The sequence below is a fragment of the Clytia hemisphaerica genome, unplaced genomic scaffold (assembly GCF_902728285.1).
Source record: "Clytia hemisphaerica strain Z4C2 unplaced genomic scaffold, Clytia hemisphaerica genome assembly, whole genome shotgun sequence".
NCBI classification, from domain to species: Eukaryota; Metazoa; Cnidaria; class Hydrozoa; order Leptothecata; family Clytiidae; genus Clytia; species Clytia hemisphaerica.
The window spans coordinates 502,766-525,301 of NW_027103566.1; the positions used below are offsets into that span (position 1 = coordinate 502,766).

General features: G+C 35.3%; 2 protein-coding genes across 3 annotated transcripts in view; both read right to left on the bottom strand.

Moving 5' to 3' along the window:
- Positions 1–22,536, bottom strand: part of LOC136801031 (secreted frizzled-related protein 4-like) — a 58,356-nt gene that overhangs the window by 2,430 nt on the left and 33,390 nt on the right. Inside the window, exons 3-5 of one of the 2 annotated variants that reach the window (XM_067057659.1) lie at positions 21,006–21,134; positions 2,729–3,310; positions 34–300 (exon numbers count right to left, since the gene is read on the bottom strand). In XM_067057659.1, the coding sequence (XP_066913760.1) occupies positions 34–300; positions 2,729–3,173 (712 nt within the window). In that variant the 5' untranslated portion in view covers positions 3,174–3,310; positions 21,006–21,134. The remainder of the gene's footprint in view (positions 1–33; positions 301–2,728; positions 3,311–21,005; positions 21,135–22,536) is intronic. The other variant, XM_067057661.1, reaches the window with a different exon arrangement.
- LOC136801048 (uncharacterized) lies at positions 12,349–14,733 on the bottom strand. The gene has a single exon (XM_067057675.1). It carries the CDS (start codon positions 14,731–14,733, stop codon positions 12,349–12,351), a length of 2,385 nt encoding a protein of 794 aa, XP_066913776.1.

Sequence of the window (22,536 nt, forward strand, 5' to 3'; positions counted from 1 at the left end):
TCAATACAAAAAAACAAACTCTGTCTCGCTTACCTTTATAACATTGGTATTTGATGCTCGCTGAACCAATTTTACCAGGTCTGCAACCTTTCCCTTGTCCTCTTTCATTGGTGAGGTCTTTGAGCGTGAACTCACAAGTATGTTCCCCATCACATTTCTTACGTATCGTTTCTTGAGAGATGTGACGCTTGCAATTTTTATTTTCGTGGACTATCTTACGGAACCGAATCTTTTGGCCTTTACTACAAATAAGAATGGCTTTCTCTTTTTCAGTCATTTTACTTCGCTTGTTGGGGTCCACTAAAAAGAAAATAGAAATGATAGCTCGAAATTCCAGCGAAGAAAAGGGGAGGGATGTACAAAAACGCGTCAGACAGTCCGGACACAATATTTACAGATCTCTTAATTGTTATGAAGACGTCATAAATAACAGACATCTCGACAAATAGGGGCTGGAGTTAAGTGATTAATTAAAACTGTTAATTGCCATCCAATCTCATAATATTGAGGAGGGAGGAACCGTTTTAGAAGGTGTGAATTGCAAAAGCCTCTTTTTGACACCTTTCAAAAAAGCAGACTGGATATTGATTTTATTTTATGACTACAGGCTAAAAACGAGTGAAGACGGTTCAAGGGTACCTGCGTTTTAAAGCCTTTCGATATTCTTAAGTATTTGAGTCGTAAGCCTAAAATGTTCTAAAAACGTTTTTTTTTTCTCACTATTTTGTGAATATTTTGCTGTCCTAATCCTAAGAAATTTCTTAGAGAAATTATTCGTGAGTGCTATCAAAGTCATAAAAATGCAAACATATAGGAACTTGGGTTCCAGTTTGTACAAAAAAGTTAACATTGAAAGGAGAATTCTTCCTCAGTCCCCGAGAGCGCAACAAACAAATGGATAGAGTTCCCAAGACAGGAAGTTGAGTGTTGAGTGATTATTCAACGATGACCTACTTCAAAGTTGAACTTCAAATACGTCAATACTCTAAAGAAAAGTTTGTTTTTGTAAATGCATTAAAACCCCAGATTGACCACTGTATCATCGACAGTGTAAACAATCACAGCCAAAAATTCTACGCAAAACATTCACTCAATTTATATCCCTTATCTCGAAACCTTACGAACTTTTAAAACGGTGTTAAGAATAGTTAAATATAGCCGCCTATAACGCTGCAGCCAATTATCTCCTTACACTTATACACGTTTTATTTTATAAGAACAAACTATATAAGAACATAAGGCTTCTAGGACCAAAAATTTAAGAACATTCTAAGAACATTCTAAGGCTTTGGAGACTTAAAAACATGCATTTTCTTAAGAAATTACATCAAAATGCTCAAAAAATGCTGAAAATAAGAACATTTTAAGAACATTTTTAGGCTTCAAATCCAAAAAACTAAGAACATCCGAAGGCTTCGAAAATTTTTGACGTTCTTATAAAAAAAAAAACGTGTACACTCACTATACGTTATTTCCAAGCTAATCTCGCGGTTTTTCCCGATTATTACATGGAAGTAGAGTCTCTTTAACTCGAATCTCTATAACTTGAATGTCTCCTTAATTGGAACAATTTTAACTGTCCCTTCAGTTAATAGTTCCTTATTAAACCTTAAGTCTCCTTAGACCTTAACTCGAACAAATTTGTGTTCCCTGTGCGCGTTTGAGTCATGGAGACTTTTCTGTATCATCCTGTTTCGACTTAATTTTCCCGATATGTGAGTAAGAAAAAACGACTGTCATACAGTCTAATGTTTAGCCTGCTGAAACGGTTTAGAGTTGAGCTGCATTGCTATAGTAAAAGTAGTCACACTTCTACGAAGGCGTCAAGAGAAAAACCAAAAGCCAATAAAAACAAAGATTATTTGGAGACACTTAACTATTTTCCATTGCCATTTATTTTGGCTATAAATAAAATGGCTTAATATAGTTTTTCATAATTTTCGTTTCCGCAATTTTTGAATTTCAATCCACGCCTACGCGTCCGGAGTTCAACTTCGCGTAAATCATGGCATGCGCATTTTTCGGGAAGGATATAAATTAATAAATTGAATTTTTCAGAAAAATCTAAATTAGGAATTAAGAGAAGATCCGTTTTCAATGAGCCATAAGCTATCTAGGAAGGTATGTCGGTCACTAATTCGCTCAGCAAGGAAAGAGGCGGGGTAGAGACGCAAAGGGCGGTACCATCAGGAAATCGTTAGTAGCAAAGTTCAGGAATGTAGACAGAAGTGGAGAATGTACGGAAGTTGCTATGTATCGTTGTTGTTTTCATGATTAAAAATTGAGATATCTTCCATCATTTTACCAAGTACGCTCTCTATTGACAGAATTAGGAGAAGTTGTTACAATGCCCATCGAACGTGATTCTAGCGTTATTGGTGCATTGTTGTAAAAATTAAGAATAAAATGTGTATACTTATTGAAATTTATAGGTTCATGGCACTATAATATGGACGAAAAACTTTCAGGAGATGACAGGTGTTTAGGGCATTTCACAATCAAAATGAATCATGGGTAATCAGGACTGGTTGCACTCTAGTAACGACTTCCAGTTGGCTAGATGCAACAATCTTTGAGAATTTTCAAAACTTTGGACCAAAAGTCGTCATTAGCGCGCAGAGGTACTGATTTCCCATTACGCTTTGCGACTTTGAAATAGCCTATAGGCGTTAAATGAACGTTGTCTTGACGTAACATATCAGTTGGGAAACGAAAAATTGATTCTTACCCCACGTTTTTTTGTTAGGCTGAGCATTCTTGTTCTCCACGCAAACTTGTCCGCTACCACTGACAGGAAACTGATCGCATTTCAACCTATCAGGCCACGGTAAGCCCACAAAGTTCAATAAAACTGTTTCGCAACCAGCTTTTGACTCTTCACAGAGCGATCTACATGGTAAAATATTTTCTTCAAGCATAGTACACATTGGCATCAAAACTGAACATAAAAACAATCTCAAATGAGGCGCACACTCGATATCAATGAGTTGTTTATACTGGTTTAATTCGATAATTGCATCTACCTGTGACCGATGTTTCACGAAATTCGGAAACCGTGTCGAGTTGTATAAGTTTTTGCAAAGCGCCGCCCTGTTGGGTTCACATTTACGATTGGCTTCATAAGCCGTTGTTAAAGTCGTTAAAAATATTCCTGCTACCAATAAAGTATACATAATGTCTTTTTGTCTGTAGCCCTCGTCTGACCGCGTGTATCAGTCTCTCTTTGATAAAAATCCCAAAAACAAAGTCTCCTCTTGTCAAGTGTTGCTTTTTATACAAAAATATCTCTCTTGAAATTCTTTACTCCCGGCTGCAATAAAGAAAAAAACATAAGTGTCATTAATAGCGCAATCCGCCTAGTCAAAACATATTATGAGTGTTGCATCGTGATACTTTCCACGCATGCGCAAGAGATATGATCGCGCGAAGAAATAGATTGAGGAGAGACGTTATACAAAGAACAAATAGAGAGAAGAAGTTGCACATCGTTTGAAGAGAATTATCGTAAATCAGAGAGCAAATACTGTCATGTCAAATACGCGCGTATCACTGTCTTGTTTTGAAGCAAATTAGTGTGCGTAAAACATCCATTTCATGAACAAATAGCTTTTGTTACAGAAGGAAGGAACTGAGATAAGAAAAAACGCCTTCAATGTCTGGAAACGCCCTTAGCGAATCAAAAGGGCAGGGAATTCGTTTTTAGTGTATACATACGTGGCAATTCAATAAATAAAATTGATAACGCAAGGGCGGCCTACTACACACTCCCCACTCAATTAAACATAGGTTTGAAAAAAAAAACCGTTCATTTCGCCAAACAAATTCTAAATCTCCCTAAAATAAAACCATCAAGTTTTGGATAAAATTTTTTACCGCAACATTTACTTATTGATTGGTAATCAAGATTTTGTTTCATCAAAAGCACCCAACTTCAACAATTACACATGTAAAACCAAACAAATACTGTATTTACGAATCGAAAAGTGCGGCTAACCAGCCGTACGTTCGTTCACTCGCTCATCTAGAAAAACGGCAAATGAAATGAATAATATAATTTGATGATGATAACAAGACAAAAAATAATGAAAAGTTGATTTAATTGTGTTGTCAACTCCTCCCCCTAATTCCTCTCTCTTTTTCTCAGGTGATGAGGTGAACATTTGTAGACAGATTAAACAACGAATTAACACTTCTCTGATTTCCAAAACCTCTTTTCATGATTTGTGTACATTGATTGAATTCGCATAATATCTGTCAAAAATCACAAATCACTAAAGTTCACTCTAAGCCTTCATTCAGCAAGTTTTTTTTATAAGAACAGCTTTGGTAACAGGGTTTTATAGGAACATCAAACAAATAATAATTTATCAAGAAAATCACTTAATCAATTTTTTTAACTTACAGTAAAAAAAATTTACAATACGCTTCCAGATAAGGGCATTACGTACGTGTAATCACGGAACAAATTACTCTGAGTTTGCATTATTAAGGGTCTATCCACACTTTAGAGTTAACATACAGTACAGGGAATCACGTCCTAATGAACAAGCGTCAAAAGGAGGCGGCTAATGCAACATCGAGGCGGAGTTTCATGTCGTAATTTCAGAATGAAGAGGATTCGTGTAAAGAGATCATGAAATCCAATTAAAAAATGAAGTCGTCTTAAGAACGTTATTTTAACGTCCCTTGAAAAGTTTTTTGAATTAACTTTTGTGTTATTAAATTAAAGACACACTGTCAACTTAATACCTGACTTCTTTGATTGACAGGCATATATCGGTATATGGTAAGGTATTATATCCTTTTTTATAAGAAAATCTAATTTTCATGAAGCCTACGGATGTTCTTGTTAAATTTTAAGCCTGAAAGTATTCTTGAAATATTCATATTTTAACCATTTTTTGAGAACTTTTCTGCAATTTTCTGATAAATTGGGTGTTTTAGAGTTTACAAATTTATCCTAAATGTTCTTAATTTGTTCCTAATAATTTTGCCATCGAAGCCTTATGTTTTTATAAAGTTTGTTCTTATAAAAACTGTGTAGGAGCTTTATAGGCCAATGTATTATGATATATTGATTTAAATATGAGCGAGCTTATGTATATACCCTTTTGAGAACATAGAACAAACTGAAAAGATTTGGAAAAACCCGCAGTTTTGACCCGCAACATCGAGGACGGTAATAGCATTGGAAGAAACAAGACGTAGATAAACTCGTTACAAATGGCAGACAAATTACAATTATGTGCCAAATTTTTTGAATCACAAATTTGGCGATATTAAATTACTAACTACTAGTGCAGCTTCCACTTGCAACATACTTTACCACAAAAAGAACCTGAAACTGCTTTGGATTTTCCAAACTCTTAAAATTTGTGACTATTGAACCTAAATTTATACGATAACCTCTTGAAATGTCAATCATACCACAACTTTGCCAATATTAACATTTCAATCAATTAACACCATGGAGTCGACCAGAAGTTGACGGATATGCCAAACGTTTTTGAATCTTTGCCAAAATGTCAAAAGGAAAACCAATATAACTGTCTCAGCTAAGGCATTTATTTTCAATCATTTCTTTACTCTCTGTCAAAGTGAATAATGTCTGTAGTTTTGTCGTCCAACGGAACATGTGGTTGATCAAAAAGTTTCCTGAACTTTATGAAAGCTTGAAATTATTTCATATTTAGTTTCTAGTTCGATAAATAGGGAAACTTTGCGAAAGCCATTGAGTTAACTCCAGAGACTGCAAAGAACTGTAAACAGACTATGACAATGGATAGACACTTTCTTAAGTTAAAACTGTCACCACTAGAGAGCTAGAGACTGATAAGTTACGTAATTACATCAATGTATATCATAAACCGAACAAAAATAAATTTCACGGGACCCAAACCTTTGAAACCTCCCCCCCCCCCCCACAACACAAAAGCTTCAAAGTCGAACCACTACACGTTTTTTTTTATTAGAACCCAGTTTATAAGAACATGGAGGCTGAAATTTGTCGAAAAATTAAGAACATCGTAAGAACATGCCCAGCCTCAGTTTGAAAAAAATGACAAGTATAAAACTACAATTCTTTCCTCTTTTCAAGCAGTTTTATCCAAACTTAGGGATGGATTTTCTAAAATCGAGAGTCAAATATTGTCAAAATTTTACCAATTTTGTGCATCTTTATTTTGCATGATATCGTCGATTTAGAATTGGTCTGGAAAATGAAGAACGCATTTAAGAACATTTTAGGCTGAAAGTTTCCAAAAAAATAAGCACATCCAGGCTCAGCCAAATAAAACGTGTACACAACTCATGGACAGAAAAGGTCAAACTTTAGCTTCCACAAAATTCCGTCGGCTCCACCCTCGTTGGTTGCAATTCAGCGGTCCACCCTGTCAATCCGCAAGGGTATTCTCCCTCCTCACTCGAATAAACAAACAAGTTCAAGTCATACCAAATTTTCTTTGAGATAGCTTCTCTTTGAAGCAAACAAGACCAAGGTAAAGTATTGTCCACTATGCTTGCTGCAAAAAGAAATAAAGACGAACGTGCTATTATAGTTAGGGCGATTAGCGAAGAATCTTGTGCAATTTAGCTTACAATGCAACAAAAATTGACTTCATCAATTATGTTCTGAAAGATGATTAAGTCGAGAGTTAATTGGGTTTTAATATCTACTAATTAACTCTTCTTGAAATTTAAGTTTTGATGGAGTACAATGAATGCACTTTAATGAAATTTTGATGGTTTTAGACATTTTTAATTGGTGTATTTTGGTATCCAGCCATGGCTAATCCCAAACAGTAACAAAGTTTTTATTCACATTCTGACATAATTGCGTGTTCACTCACAGATCTTTTGCTTATTTGGCACACGATGTAGAAATTTTCTTCCGATACGCTTTACTCTGAATGTTGGAGAAAAGTTCAACATATGGAAAGTTTGGATCAAGGAATTTTGCAAGACTGTGTCTTGGATTTTGTATCGAGAGGCCTGACCTCAAGCACATGTTTCAGGGATTGGCGGATCTAACGGTTATATATCTAGGCTTTTACACAGAGGGGCTGAACCCAACTGGGGATGGGGGGCACCAGCCAAAGCGATTCAGAAATTATACTCGCAAATATGACGTAATCGTAAATAGGAAAGTGCCAAAAAACACTGGGAGGTATAGAAAACGGGCGGTCTTTGAATTTGACTAGCTTTTTGTTAAAAACCTCTCCAAGAAATAAAAGTGTCAAAATCAAAACATGAGAAAAACGAATTAGGGCATGAGTGTAAAAAATAAAGATTGTTTCAACGAAATTTTGTATATTAGTCACAATTTTATTGGTAAGCAAGGGTGCAATTACAAGCGTCTTTCCGATTAGAATCTCTCTGAGATAAGCCCAACATAAAAGTATTAACAAAGAATTTCCTGAAACAATCACACGTTCTTGACAAACAATCAAAAGCGTTTATTGGAAAAAACGTAGACTGGAGTCGTTTATAGTGCGTGTAATAAAGTAGTATAGGCGTTATATGATAATACGATTATTGTTACGGGATATAGTTTAGGCAAAAATTTGTTCCCTCCATTACTTACTTTTTGCATTATTTCTACTATGTTTGAATTAGTCGTCTAGCTTACTAGACTAGAAAAACGAAAAGATCATTCAACGATTTAGAAGGCTTACTCTTTACAGAAATGAACCGTCGTTTCGGGCTAGAAAGTTGACAAGGTATTACAACCTATTTCTCGTACCTCTAGAAAGAACCCTTTACAATCTTTAACTGGCTATCTGCAAAAAAAAGAAGAAACGTCCAGAAAAAGTGGCAGTGGAATATGTCCGGGAAATAAATTTTACCAGGAACTATGGTACACGTTTTATAAGAACAAACTATAAAAGAACATAGAGGCCTCGATGGCCAAATTGTTGAGAATAACTTAAAGTTAAGTTCTAAAACACCCGATTTCTTAGGAAAATGGATAAAAATGTCCAAAAAATGGTGAAAATAAGAACATTCCAAAAACATTTTCGGGCTTAAAACTCAAAAATTAAGAACACCAGAAGGCTTAAAAAATTATGGATGTTCTTAAAAACGTGTACAATTTCGCTAAATCAAGGAAACTGCAAAAACGAGGGTTCATTGGATACCAAATTTGAAGCAAATTAAAATCATGTTTAACTCGTTCTCCAACAGAACCATTTCCTGCCCTTCCCTTACCTCCCCAGCTGGCACACAACGTTGTTTTAACGTTCAAATAACGTTAATTGGACGTTATGAACATTAAATGGACGTTGTTTTGACGTTGTGTGCCGTCTGGGTCTGAGTGAGTCATATTTTTTATGTTTTGATATGTATTTGAAATGTCAAATGTAACGCATAAAAAATACTGGCTCAAAAGGCACGTATAATTAAAAATCATTTTAGTGTAGGGTTGTTTTTAATGAAAAAGTCGGCACTCCTTTAGGAGGATTTTGGTTGAAAAAGCACCGCTACTTGAAGTATAAGTGCTCAAAAGATTTTCGCTTTCTTTTAAAAAACTTTTTTCCATCAATCAACATGTCAGAACATCCATCTTTGGAAATGATGTCATTGTTGCCACGCTACCCTGTCGGATGACCCGTGGATGCAAAAATCTATCTCAGAGCTTTAGCCAAAAGTCAGGTTGTTTTTCAGGGTTTCCATTTTTTTGTACCTTAAGGGGACCTATTTTGGCGGGAACTGATTTTGGCTGGCAGAAAAATTCTAAAAATAATTAATTTTGGCGGGAACTTATTTTGGCGAGTGAGTAAAATATTTAATTTTGGCGGGAACTAATTTTTTCGAATTTCGTCTAAATTCACCAAATCCGCCAAAATTAGTTACCTTAAGGTAACCCTGACTTTTTTCTCCCTAACGGGACTGAAATTAGATTTTACATTTTTGGAAGGTCCAAAATTTGACCCTTAAGAGCGGCACATACCAGTATATCCCATTTGCATGGGTACACTTTTGAGATGAATATGAAAATCTTGATAAAATGATAATTCTATATTTTTGGAGTCAAATAGATCAACATTTCTATAGATTGGCATTGAAGCTTTTCCGGAAGGCTCAAAAATTAACCCTGACAAAAAATGCTGACTATTCTTTAGAATCCATAAAGTAATTTAAAATAATTGGAAAAGAATTTAAGCCAGTAAAAGTTTTCCATCTCTCAGGAAATTGAGTTTAATTATTTAATGTCATTCAACAAATTTGAAGAGATTTTGTTTGACAAGCTGCTGATAGCAAAGAAGGTCAAACTGTTGATCAACTATTTTGTTCCGTACAATCGCGGATAAAAAGATTTCTTTGGATGGAAAAATATACATCATAAGGAACTTAAAATTTGTATCATTTCGAGTTGAGCATATTGGGAAAGGAAAAATCAACACAGAGATTTGGTCCATATCCCAGTGTGAATCCATCCATTCCCAAAAAGTTCTGAATACTAAGCAGAAGAAAAACAACAGAATACACTTTTTTATAAGAACAAACTATATAAGAACATAAGGCTTCGATGGCCAAAATGTTAAGAACAAGTTAAGAACATTTTAAGACTTCGTGGACTCTAAAACAGTCAATTTTCTTAGGAAAAAGGTAAAAATGGTCACAAAAGGCTTTAAAAATTTTGAATGTTTTTATTCGAAAAACGTGTATCAAAACATTCAGACTCCAAATATTGCTCTTAGTAAAGTGGCCTAGAAATCTAAGCAAGCTTGATTAAGTCACTAGAATAAGTGATGGTAAGTTGTGACTGAATAACAGTATTTCGAGGCAAACTTCAAACTCGTAAATAAAAAAATCTTAAAGCGCCGATAACGCTATATTGCCTAACCTTGTGAATACAGTCTTAGCTAGCTAGGCTCATAGTAAAGCTCATAATAATGTTAAAGATTTATAAAATCAGAACAATATACGAAGACCCAAAAGTGAAAAATACTCCAATATACTTCTAAATGACCAGTAAGTCCATCCCTTCATCAGGATGTCCCTTAAGAAGACTGAGTAGAATTCAAGCAACCTTTTTATGTCCTCACAAATGTCGTTAGATAAGAATCTAAGCACCAATTAACCAAACATTTAACGATGGATAATCACAACATATTATCTGCACCAATTATTTTTCCTTCTTCAAAAAAAAAACTGAATTTATTCATTAAGCCGACCATTACACCCACAAAGGAAGGGATTGTGAATTTTTCATTTTTGACTCAACCTGTCAAACTTCGATAATCTTTCACTGCAGTTTTTTCCCTTTACTATGATTCGAAGTTCTACTGAAACGTTCGGATGTACTGTAGTAATAATCCGGGGCACTCAATGTAAGTGACCGACCCTAGGTGTGGCCCTTAAAGGTACTTTTTTTTCAGGCTTCCCAAAGTGCGCTGTGAGGTTGAAATGGGAGAAAGTGCACTGCGAGGGAATAAAAATTGAGGTCAAATCGAATCCCGAGATAATTTAGTAATTCATCAAGTTCTATCCCGCACTTTCAGCGCGCACTATTTTTGTCTGAAAAAAAAGCAGCTTAAAAATGGCCTAAATGAAGGACCACTTTAACTACTTTTTAAACTGGAAATGGCTTTATGTCATTCGTGTGCGTGGGACGTGAAAGCCATTGAATTATAAGCCTGAAAAGCTAGATTCGAATCTCTAACCTTTCTCAGGCAAGAAAAAGTGAAGCCTTAAAACACGCGTCGTATTTTTGACGACGGATTGGATCTAGCAATTCTTTTGTTTTCATGTGATATTTTTTTCGAAATTTAGCAGTAAATTTTAATTCCAATCTGCCATTCGTGTAAAAACTATACGGACCGTGTTAGGCCGCGCAACTTTGGTAGAATTTGTTGGAGATTCGATTCTAGCCCTTCGGGCTTATACTTCATTGGTGAAGGCCCACAGGAAAATCATTTCGCCATAAACTGAACGGAAAGTCTTATTAATTGTTTCATACAGTATCAGCAACCGAAATGTTGTAATGTGTCCATTTGATAATGTCGGAGTTAATCTATGCATGATTGATGTCAAATTGTATAAATTAAAGTAAGGTGATCTGAAATTTTATAATATCTGTATTATGGTGCAATCAACCTGCTGTGTGGTCACGTAGTGGTAAATCAAAAAACAAAACAAGCTACACCCCAATATGATTAACGCGGCACATCAAAAGGAGACAACCATTCTTCGAAAAGCTCGGGGCAAGATATACAAGCATATAGCTATAGAGATTTATAAACGCTGCAAGAAGTCTTTCCCGTTCAAAGCCTTTTTATAATAAAGATACATTAAATTAAATATATCCTGAGTGTAGGAGTTAGATAAGCGTAAGAAGAAAAATTACCTGCGGGACAGTGTTAAATCTCACCAACTTTACTTCGTTTTCATACGCAGCTCCTATTTCAGCAAACGCCTGCCGCCCTTATGTTCCCGTTCTTTAATATGATTAATTGAAGGACTATTTTGCTATTATATAACCTAACTAATAATCTAGTCAGACGTTTTAAATATAGGCCCTTTATAGCAAATTAGATTTTTCTTTGAAAAAGGAGTACCGTGATGAAAAAAGCTCGTATATCGAAATACGTGACATTGAAGGAAACTGAAAGTTACCACTGGATTTAGGTAATGTTGTTTTTGGGATACGATAAATAAAAGCAAATAAATAAAATACATCTGACGTTTGAGATAGCTTTAGGATGTCCGTATCGACTGATTGTATGCGTTTTGCCTAGACTATAGTTTGTAGACCAATGGCTAGACGATGTTATCGTCCGTTACAGTGATATTGAAGGCGGGGAAATATGGCGGTATGGCTGTATACGGAAAAAAATCGGCGGGAGAGTTTCGAAGAAACGGATGATACAAGTCTAAGACTGGCAACTCTACCGACTGCAAACTCTTTTCGGAAAAAAAACCGTTTGCGAATTTTCTTCGGCTTTGGGCTTGTTCGTCGGGGAAAAATATTCGTCACTTGGCCAAAATTTCGTCACTTTTCCCCGAAGAAGTTTTCCCCGATAAGGTACTGTAGAAAGGAGTCGTTTATATATTCCGCGTAATACAGTAATATGGGTGATAAATGATAATGCAATAATTGTTACGGGATAATATCAGTTTGAAAAAATTTCTTGCTGGGCCAGATAAATTTGATAAAAAAAGTGAAAACTAAAAATTTAATTTTATTCATGTTTGACGTTTCGGTGTCTTCTTTGCACCATGATCACAAGTATAGTAAAAAAAAAATCAAAACGAATTTCAATTTACAACATTCAAAAAATCACAAAATTAAAAAATTACTACCAGGTAATTACAAGTTGTTAAATTTCACAAAGGAACGCATACATCCTAAAAGAGCTCAAGGGGGAATGAAGAGACATGCTCATTCAAGTCCGGTTTGAGGTCCCTTATGATCAGCGTTTCTTTTATATAAAGCTCTTCATCGATCCGATAATTACTATTATGTAAAACTTTCATATTATCTATGGAAAAATCATGATTTTCAGTCATTATGTGAGTTGTAACCGCGGAGGGTTTCTCGGGGTTACAATGTTCTTTGTATCTGGTGGCAACATGTCTTTTGGTCTTACCCACGTAGAAAGAATTGCAATTTGTGCAGTGCATTCCATACACAATCCAAGCTCGAAACCTTAAAGGTATTTTATCTTTGAAATTAAACAAATGTGCAATCCGAAGAGTGGTGCAAAATTTGACCTTTAGGTCAATTTGCGGGTATGTAACCCTAAACAGTGCCAATAGACGTTTCTTTAAAACCTCAGACGAGTTCCCAAGAAATGGTAAAGTCAAAGAAACTTCCTTCTTTGGAACAGTCATGACAACGGTCTCATCTTGTACAGAGTTCATCTTCTTAACAAAACTATCTGCTAACGACTTCAAAAGTTTTTCAGGAAACTTGTTCTTTAAAAGGTTCCCTTTTATCACATCCCAATCTTTCTTGAAAAGTTCTTCATTAGAGCAGATTTTCCAGGCTCTATTAAGAAGATTCTTGACTAAATTGAGTTTGTACTTTCTAGGGGTGAAACTGTACCAATTAGTGTAAAGGCCAGTGTGGGTAGGTTTGTAATATGTGCTTGTGGCAAATTTCCCTCCTAGCTTCATGATTTTTGTATCTAGAAAAGGAAAACTCTCATCAGTCGGTGACTCTTCCTCTTTCGTGAACATAATGTTCGTGTGTTTCCCGTTCAAATAATTAAAGAAAGGCAGTAGGTGAGACTGGTTGTTGAAAAGTAAGAAACTATCATCTACGTAACGTCGGTAGTATTTAGGAGGTGTTACGTCTTGAGGACAATTTTTGAAAGCATTTTCCTCAAAACTGCGCATAAAGATGTTAGCTAATACTGGAGCCAATGGTGACCCCATGGCGACTCCATCAATCTGGTCATATATCTTTCCATTGAAAATGAAATTAGTCTCTTTGGTAGCCATTTCCAAAAGTTTTTGAAATTCGTCTCGCGATAGTCCACGAACATTAGACTCGTTTTCAAATAAATAATCCAACGCAATCTTGATGGTTTCGTCAAGTGTTATTGAGGTGAACAAACTCGATACGTCAAAACTGGCGATATGGGTGGAGGAGGAATCCATGTTTTGGATTTCATTCACAAAATCGAATGTATTACGTATTGTGTAATTGTTCGTGGAATGTGGAGACAGAATCTTTGCCAATTCAGAGGACAATTTGTAATTGAACGAGTTGATGGATGAGCATATTGGTCTGAGAGGATGGTTGGTTTTGTGTATTTTTGGTAAACCATACAATCTAGCTGGCTGGGAACCACCAGGACGGACTTTCTTGTAGAATTCCTCGGTAATGGAGTTGTTTTTCTTCAATTTGAGGAGGTAACGAATTAGCTTTTCCTCGCGTTTGATGGTTGGATCGTCTTTCAATCGGGTGAACTTTTTAGTGTCACCAAGCATTACTTCTAGTTCCGCTACGTAATCAGCTCGACGAAGAAGAACAACACACCTGCCTTTGTCAGCTTTGCAAATAACAATACTCTTATCCTTGCTCAAGTTAAATAGCCCTCTCATCTCATCATCAGTTAGATTTCTTTCATTCTTATCGTTGTAATTTTGACAATAAGAATATGCAAGATCGGCAAATTTGTTCTTAAATCGATCTTTACTGTAAACATCAGTGTTCATATCTAAATCCTTTAAACCTTTGAAGCAAAGCTCGAACTCTGTTAGGATACTGTGTGTGTCAGCTTTAAAGGGTGGTAATCCGAACTTTAATCCTTTCGTCAGGGCCGATTTTTGAAATTTATCGAGAATTCGATCAGTAAAATTGTGAATCAATTTTTCCGGATCAAACGCAAAGTTCAATTCTCTGTCTCTGCAAAGTTTACGAAATTTCTTTTCGTGTCGTTGTTGAGTCCGTGACGATTCTTGGCTGCAAATCGACTTTAACTTTGACCGAATGACATAAAAATCATACCAGGTAACATTAGATTCAGTAAAATTAAAAAGTTCATCTCTCTTTGGAAACAGTTCGCGTAACTCCTTTTTGTGTTGTCTTATCTCTTCATTAAGTAATCTCAGCTGAATATCATGATAGGTTTTACTGTTCCGTAATCGATTGTTTGAAAGTTTAAAAAATAGAAACGATGGGATAATGTCAAACTTTTCACATCTCTCCAAATAATCAATGTCAAGATTTAACTTATCAATTTTCTTCTGTATGCGTTCCATATTTCGAAATTTAACAACCATGTTGTGCCCATATCTTCTGAGTAAAACTTGAAAAAATTTCTTGCTGGGCCAGATAAATTTGATAAAAAAAGTGAAAACTAAAAATTTAATTTTATTCATGTTTGACGTTTCGGTGTCTTCTTTGCACCATGATCACAAGTATAGTAAAAAAAAAATCAAAACGAATTTCAATTTACAACATTCAAAAAATCACAAAATTAAAAAATTACTACCAGGTAATTACAAGTTGTTAAATTTCACAAAGGAACGCATACATCCTAAAAGAGCTCAAGGGGGAATGAAGAGACATGCTCATTCAAGTCCGGTTTGAGGTCCCTTATGATCAGCGTTTCTTTTATATAAAGCTCTTCATCGATCCGATAATTACTATTATGTAAAACTTTCATATTATCTATGGAAAAATCATGATTTTCAGTCATTATGTGAGTTGTAACCGCGGAGGGTTTCTCGGGGTTACAATGTTCTTTGTATCTGGTGGCAACATGTCTTTTGGTCTTACCCACGTAGAAAGAATTGCAATTTGTGCAGTGCATTCCATACACAATCCAAGCTCGAAACCTTAAAGGTATTTTATCTTTGAAATTAAACAAATGTGCAATCCGAAGAGTGGTGCAAAATTTGACCTTTAGGTCAATTTGCGGGTATGTAACCCTAAACAGTGCCAATAGACGTTTCTTTAAAACCTCAGACGAGTTCCCAAGAAATGGTAAAGTCAAAGAAACTTCCTTCTTTGGAACAGTCATGACAACGGTCTCATCTTGTACAGAGTTCATCTTCTTGTGATTTTTTGAATGTTGTAAATTGAAATTCGTTTTGATTTTTTTTTTACTATACTTGTGATCATGGTGCAAAGAAGACACCGAAACGTCAAACATGAATAAAATTAAATTTTTAGTTTTCACTTTTAATATCAGTTTGTGTAAACAAACACGCTTTTTTTTATAAGAATAACTTCTATAAGAATATCAGGGTGAGATTTCGGGTTTAAAACAATAGGCCTATTGTTTAGAACAATAGAAAAATAAGAATAATGCTTACCCTCAACCAAAGTACACTATTCTTATAAAAAAAAGCGTGTAACGGTCTTCCCTACTAGACCATGGCAAGCGGATTGCTAAAGTTTCGAAAATAAAGAAAAAATTCAAAATGTCTGTGAACAATTTTTTGATATGTTTCGTACTCAATTTGAAGGTGTTGATTCCGAATTTAAATTTTACCATTTTATAAGATGGAGTGCTATTCTTAAATAACTGTAGAAAGGTCATGCTAGACTATAAATATCGTAAATAAAAACAAATTAGGAGGAAGTAAGTATTTTTCACTCCAGGGGGAGGCTACATAAACAGGAAAAATTCTCCCTGAAGGATGTCTAATTGTGTACTTTATTCATTGGGTAGAGCAGTTCCGGCTTTAGATATTCAATACGATGAGAACAGGAAAAATTCTCAAATAATTTCTCACTTCCTTAAACCCGTTTTTCCTTGAAGTGTTCCTCATTTAAAATCAAATAAATTTATATTTCGTGATAGATAATGGAATTCCAAATTGCTCTCAATTTCCTGACCCTTTGCGCTACGGATGTTTTTAGGGTCAAAAGGTCAAAAGAAATATGTAGTACTTAAAGGATTAGGAAATAAGACCAATTAATTTCACTCACATAATAATCCAAACTTTCTGGATTCTTGAGATGCTCCAGCTGAAGATTTTTGAAGCTGCACAGTGCGCTAGATATAAAGAAAAGGAAAATTTTCCGTCTTATATCGATGAAGGGCTGGAGAAGCATTTCATTGGCTGAGAGATTCTTTCATTCGCACCGTCTTCCCGTTTAAGAACAGCCTACCTAAGAAACACTTTGATGGCAAACATTTTGAGAACATGCTAAGAAAATTTTGTAACTTTATTGACTCTAAAACTTCCAATTTCTTTAGAAAAATTGCACAAAAAACTCACAAAATGGTGAAAATAAGATCTCAGAAAGTAAGCTTGCTTCACAAATTTTGAAGGTCCTTTAAAAAACTAGTAATTGGTGTTTCTTCAACGAAATTTAACGTTTTTTTGTGAAATAATTGCCATAACACTCTGAAAGTTCTATTTAAGTCAAACCACTAAAAAATTAAACAAACACATTCCAGTAAATTAAATTGCATTTAATCATACTCATTATCAAGCCTAAATTAACGACAAATAAATTAACTAAATTCTTGTTTTTATCCCAATTAAAATCGTTTTTAAAGAGCTTAATCAGAAAATTAGTAATTAAAAATTGAAGCCGCTCTTTGTAACTAGATTCTTTGTTTAGGATTTTCCAGTCTTAAAATCATGTCTCCAACGTTAACTGTTCTGCGTAAAAAGAATGGGAAGGGAAGGGTCAACCCTTCAAATCCCAAAGACGTGTATATTCGTTTAAAATTAGCCAATATATCAAGTCCCGACCACTTGATTTAAAAGGACATCCACAGCATTTAGAAAGAGTATAAAAATGCATTTTCAATGGTATCAAAACCATTGTCTAAACATCAAATTTAAAGCTTGCATGTCAATTTGGGACATGCTGGAGTTTTTACAAGCTCTCGTTTGATTTGGTTGGTCGTTAACCTGTAATAAAACAATTTTGTTACTTTTTCTAAAGAACGCGTCATCTCTATCACTTCAAATAACCAATTAGTGAAGTCTCTTGTAAAAACTCCAGCCCATCCCGTCAATTTGAAGTTTTTTATTTCAAAAAAAGTTAAAAATGTTCACATTTTTCAATAAATGTTGCGCGCTGAAAGGTTAAGCGGAGCAGCTGAAGGTGTTTTAAATCATAACTGTATTTAATTTGATCTTCAATTAATGTAATAAGCCGCATGGCACAATTTAATTAATCCACCATTATTAATTAAAAGCTTTATTGCTATAGTTACATGGTAATGAATGAGAATCGAAGAAGTCAAAATCGTCAAAAGTTTTTCGCATAAAATTGATATACAAGACTCAAATTCTTCAAAACCCCCTACAGGCATGACAGAACATTTTTATTTCTGGTACGGCGAATGAGGAAATTTAAGCGATTTTATAGCGATTTTACCAACGAAGAGGAAAATTTCGGGTTTTTTTTGTGAAAATCTGGCACGGTGGCCGCCGTCCCAGCTGTATCCGCTGCGTGGTGCCTATTTTATCCGAAACCTCTACAATTTTATACAACGAAGCTATGCATAGCATTTTTTAAATCCGTGAAGAAATATACATGACATTCAAGAATCAAAGTACCGAAATCTCCAAAGTCCAAAAAATGAAAATCCAACAGCAAACCGTTTTTAACATATACATACTCTTACCAATCTAAATTGTTGCAGTTACAAACGGAAACATAAAAGCGTTCAACCCAGGATTCTCAATGCAACCTCTTGAAGAGCAATGTGTATAAAAACTCTCCAGACTTCTTAACTATTTCTTTCTCCAACACTCATCATTCAGCAAAAAGCACCGAATACCTTCCATTGATCAGCTTATAAATACTTAACTTAATGAGTCCCTCATTACAAGGCAATTAAGTTACCCTCACATCTCCTTCCCCTAGATCAGGAACGCACAAACCAATCAGTTAATCTTCATAAAGGAGGTCCGCAATTTTATCGACCCCCACATTCAGAGAGGGTGGGTTTAAATATAAACAAAGATCAAAATATATAAAGTATGTTTTTTGAATATGTGGAGCAATCAAGGGGGAAGAGTGGCGTGCTATCCTACCTTCGGGTAGTAGCTATCGAAATAAGCCTTTGGGTTGCCTCCAATTGCGGTCGTAGACTTACTTACTATGGGAGCTGCCCCTTTCGTGCTTGAAAATAAAAATAATCTCGGATTGGAAAAGGTCAAGAAATGAGCTCAAAGAACAAAAATAGTTACTAGGTCATTAATGAGATAAAATGGGCAGGAAAATATCCCTAATGAGCTAATTATTACAATAATAGGTCCTCGCAGAGATTTCCTCTACGGAAGCAGGGAGAAAATACGTTGGGTTTCCGCTCTACATGTTACCACCAACGCTTAAAAAGCTTTCAGCTTTTGAGTTGACTGGTCAATTAAGGGCTCTGACCATAGTGAGTTTTTCATAATTGTCGTGGTTACAATCTACAATGTGTTTTCTGACTGATGTAACCGACAAAACTATAAAATGTTATACATTTTCTGTTAGACAAACTATTCCTGAATCTGAAATTGCATTGAAAAATTTGACGAAGAAGAAAATGAAGACATTTGCGAAGACAAGTATTTCAACTTTGAAAACAAAATCTTGAAAATAATGGCTTTTGACCAATTTTTCATCCCAAGTTTTTGCACAAAAAGAGTCATAACTTTTTCATAACTAAAAATTCGAAACAAAAAGGTTAATTAACCATTGTAATATAACATTTCACTAACGTCTTTTTAAGGTTCATTTTTGTAATTTATTGCTAATTACTCTTGATAGAATAAATTCAGAAACAACTTATAAAAACAATTTTTTGTTAAAAATATCAAGGAACTCAAAACAAAAGTTTTATCTCCAAATCTGCGTATCCGATCTTTTGACTATGGCCAGAACCCTTAATTTACAATAGGTAAAGACGCCTAAATTCCATGTCTTTGAGAATGTAAATGCAACGACATTTTCATTTTTTCTTGGGGGTAAACTCGAATAATTTTGGCCAATTTGGCCAATTTTGAAAGAGCTCGTTAAATTTAGTTCTTCTCAATTATGTATATCACTTTCTGTCTCATCAAAATTAGCTCTGTTCTCGCCAAATTAACCTTTCCGCCCCGAAAGACGTATCTGATACGTTCGCCATACGTTCCGAAAGACGTATCTGATACGTTTTTAAGTTGACCTTTATATTTGGTCGGATTACGCCCCAACCGTCAGAGGTACGGTAAAACCGATTAAAAAATCGGAATCAGCGTGAAATTTCCGATAAGAAACAATCGGGGTTTGTTTTGGTATGACGCAACATTTTTCAAAAATAGAAATGGTAGACCAAGCTGTGTTGCGTGATTTTGAGAAACTGGAGGAGGCAGAAAGTTAGCTATGAAAGTAAGGGTTTATAAAAGTGTTTTAGAGTTTTACTTGGCTTTTCAAAAGTATGGAATTGTAAGTGTTTTTATCAATTTTTCAGTTCTCTATAATTTTTTGAAGTTTTGCACCAAAAAATGACTTTTCACGACATTGTTTTTTCATATACCTTTTGTCTGGCTTCATAATTTCTGTCCAAAATTGTTTGAAGTACTCAGTTAAATATATTTAGAAAGGGGAAAGGTAGGGCTTTCCAAAAATATAAGGGTTTTTTTCTGAAGTTAATTTTTCAAAAAGTTATAACGGTTATCGTGAAAATTGCATTTTCATCAAAAAACGTTGCGCGCAGACGGGCTGAAGATATAGAAATGTTGCGCGCTGGAAAGGTTAAATTTGTTTACAATTTTTTCTCCTCGCCAAAATAGTGTTTGCCAAAAATATTTCATAAGGTAATAAAAATATGGACTTTACGGAATACTGATCCGATTCCCAACGATTTTTCTGCTTTGTCTTAGGATTATGTTCTACTCTATTGGGCTTTTCCAGAAATAGTTTGTACCCCCCCCCCCCCCCCGTTGAGGATATCGGAGAGGATTATCGATTTTTGTTCAAAAGTGGATATCCAGGGGGTTAAATATCTACAAGGGAGCGGATATCCAGGGGGTAAAGTGTCTTTTCAAGTAGAAAATACGATATCCAGCGATAAGCATCTTTAAAAGAGAGGATATCCAGGGGGTAGAGCATATTTTTAAGAGTGGATATTCAGGGTGTCTTTACTAATAAAGTAGGATACTTCGAAAAATCAATATCCTGAACAAAGCCTATTACACAGTCGAATCGAACTTTTTACAACTTGAACGATTGTTGACTTCCCAAAAATGTCTATTTCTAGGCAATTTGGTTGTGGATTGAATTAAACCTATTAGTAAATGGCTCTAAATTGTATGACTTTACGAAAGTTCTTTGCTTACTCTCGGGTACCTAATAGCCGGGGGGTTGGAATAAGCAGGGGGGTTGGAAAAAATCTCAAAATTTAATAAGCGGGGGGGTTGGAATAAAAATGTCCTGGGTGGAAAATGTTTGAAAAGGAGGTTAATACAGCAGAATTAAGACAAAAAAGGGAACTTTCAAAAACATTTTCCCAAAAATTAATAAGCGGGGGGGTTGGAATAAGAATGTCCTGGGTGGAAAATTTTCGAAAAATTAATTAGCGGGGGGACGGCTATTAGGTACCCGAGAGTACCTGCTTAAATGTCGCTGTCACAAAGAATGGTTTTCACTCATAAAAGAAATGCGATAATCTTTTTTTCGTCGCAATGTGATGATCCTTTTTTTCGTCAATATCCTCCTTTGATGTGACAACGACATTAACCTTAAAATGGGGAAACCTTAGCAACTGGTCAAGTTCCTGGAGAGACCACGACTGAAATTCCCACAATCCTCCCTGTTCAAGAAACAGAAAAGCCAGAAAAATCTTGTTGATTTCTGTTCCTAAGCAACCAAAATGGAACTAAGACCACATTGATTCAAAAAAGCGTGACCAAAACAATGAAAGAAGTGGTGCACCGCTGTAAATTGATCAAAATAACCCAAGATTTCAAATTGCACGAAGGCAATAAACTTATACCGCGCGTATATAGTATTTATTGTGGTGGGCGGCATCATTCATCGCTTAATCGTACAATATAAATATACCATCTAAACCGCTAAACAATTGAAATAACGCAATGCCTCAAACCACGAGACATTAAGACATTATCCTTGAATATTCCAAGAGATACCGACGCTAAATGACCACATCAAACACTAAACGTTTATTAACCAGACATACCAGCCTAAAAAGATAAACTTTCTAATCCCACCCTTTCATCAATACAATCATTGACAAAACCTATAGCAGAAAGTCGGAAGAAAGATGAGCACCCATCTGCCTCCCCTCAAAACAATGATGTTCCGGTCGGATTTAACCCACTGAAGCCATCTTTCTCTATCGTACAACAAAAACAATTTTATGTTTTTGCACTTTTGAGGACAGTGGAGTGACTGAAGCGATTTGGAATAACCTCCAGTTTTGACCCGTAAGATAGAGGACGATAAAAGTTAATAAGGATGTAGACAAATTAGAAGCATACCGTCTTCGTCGCAGAAAAACACAGATACGCTATTGTTGGAACGGAGAGGGGAGATTTCACCTTGAACTGGAGCTAATTTCCAAAATAATGCAATAATATTTTGTCAATGATTGTATCCATAGATTGACTCATTCTATTTCAACCCTTGAAACAATATTATTCATCCGAGTCTTAATGACATTCTAGATAGCGTGTCTGCATCAAGAACGGCTGAAAGCTAAGAATGCACTCTAGTGCTTTGCCCTCTTCTAGTATTAAGACTTCTCAAATCTAGAAATGTCGAGTTATAGACAGTGGAAAACAACTTATTGCAGGAATAAAGTGCTGGCAGTTTGAATGTAACCCTACGTCTAAAAAATATTTCCTACAGGGTGATTAATAGGGGGGCGTACGGGGTTTGCGAAATAACGAAATTACGAAGCAGAAATTCATAGATTTCCGATACCAAGACAATTTCAGCATTCCGAAATATCGAAGAGACTTTACCCGATTTCCGAAATTCCGAAGGAAAAAGGGTTGTATATTCCGCAATTCCGAAATACCGTACGCCCCCCCCCACATTAACTTGTGAATTGATGAATATGTTTTTCTAGAGATTGTTTCAATTAGAATTCATCCTTGTCTGAAAGACAAAGACTTTCA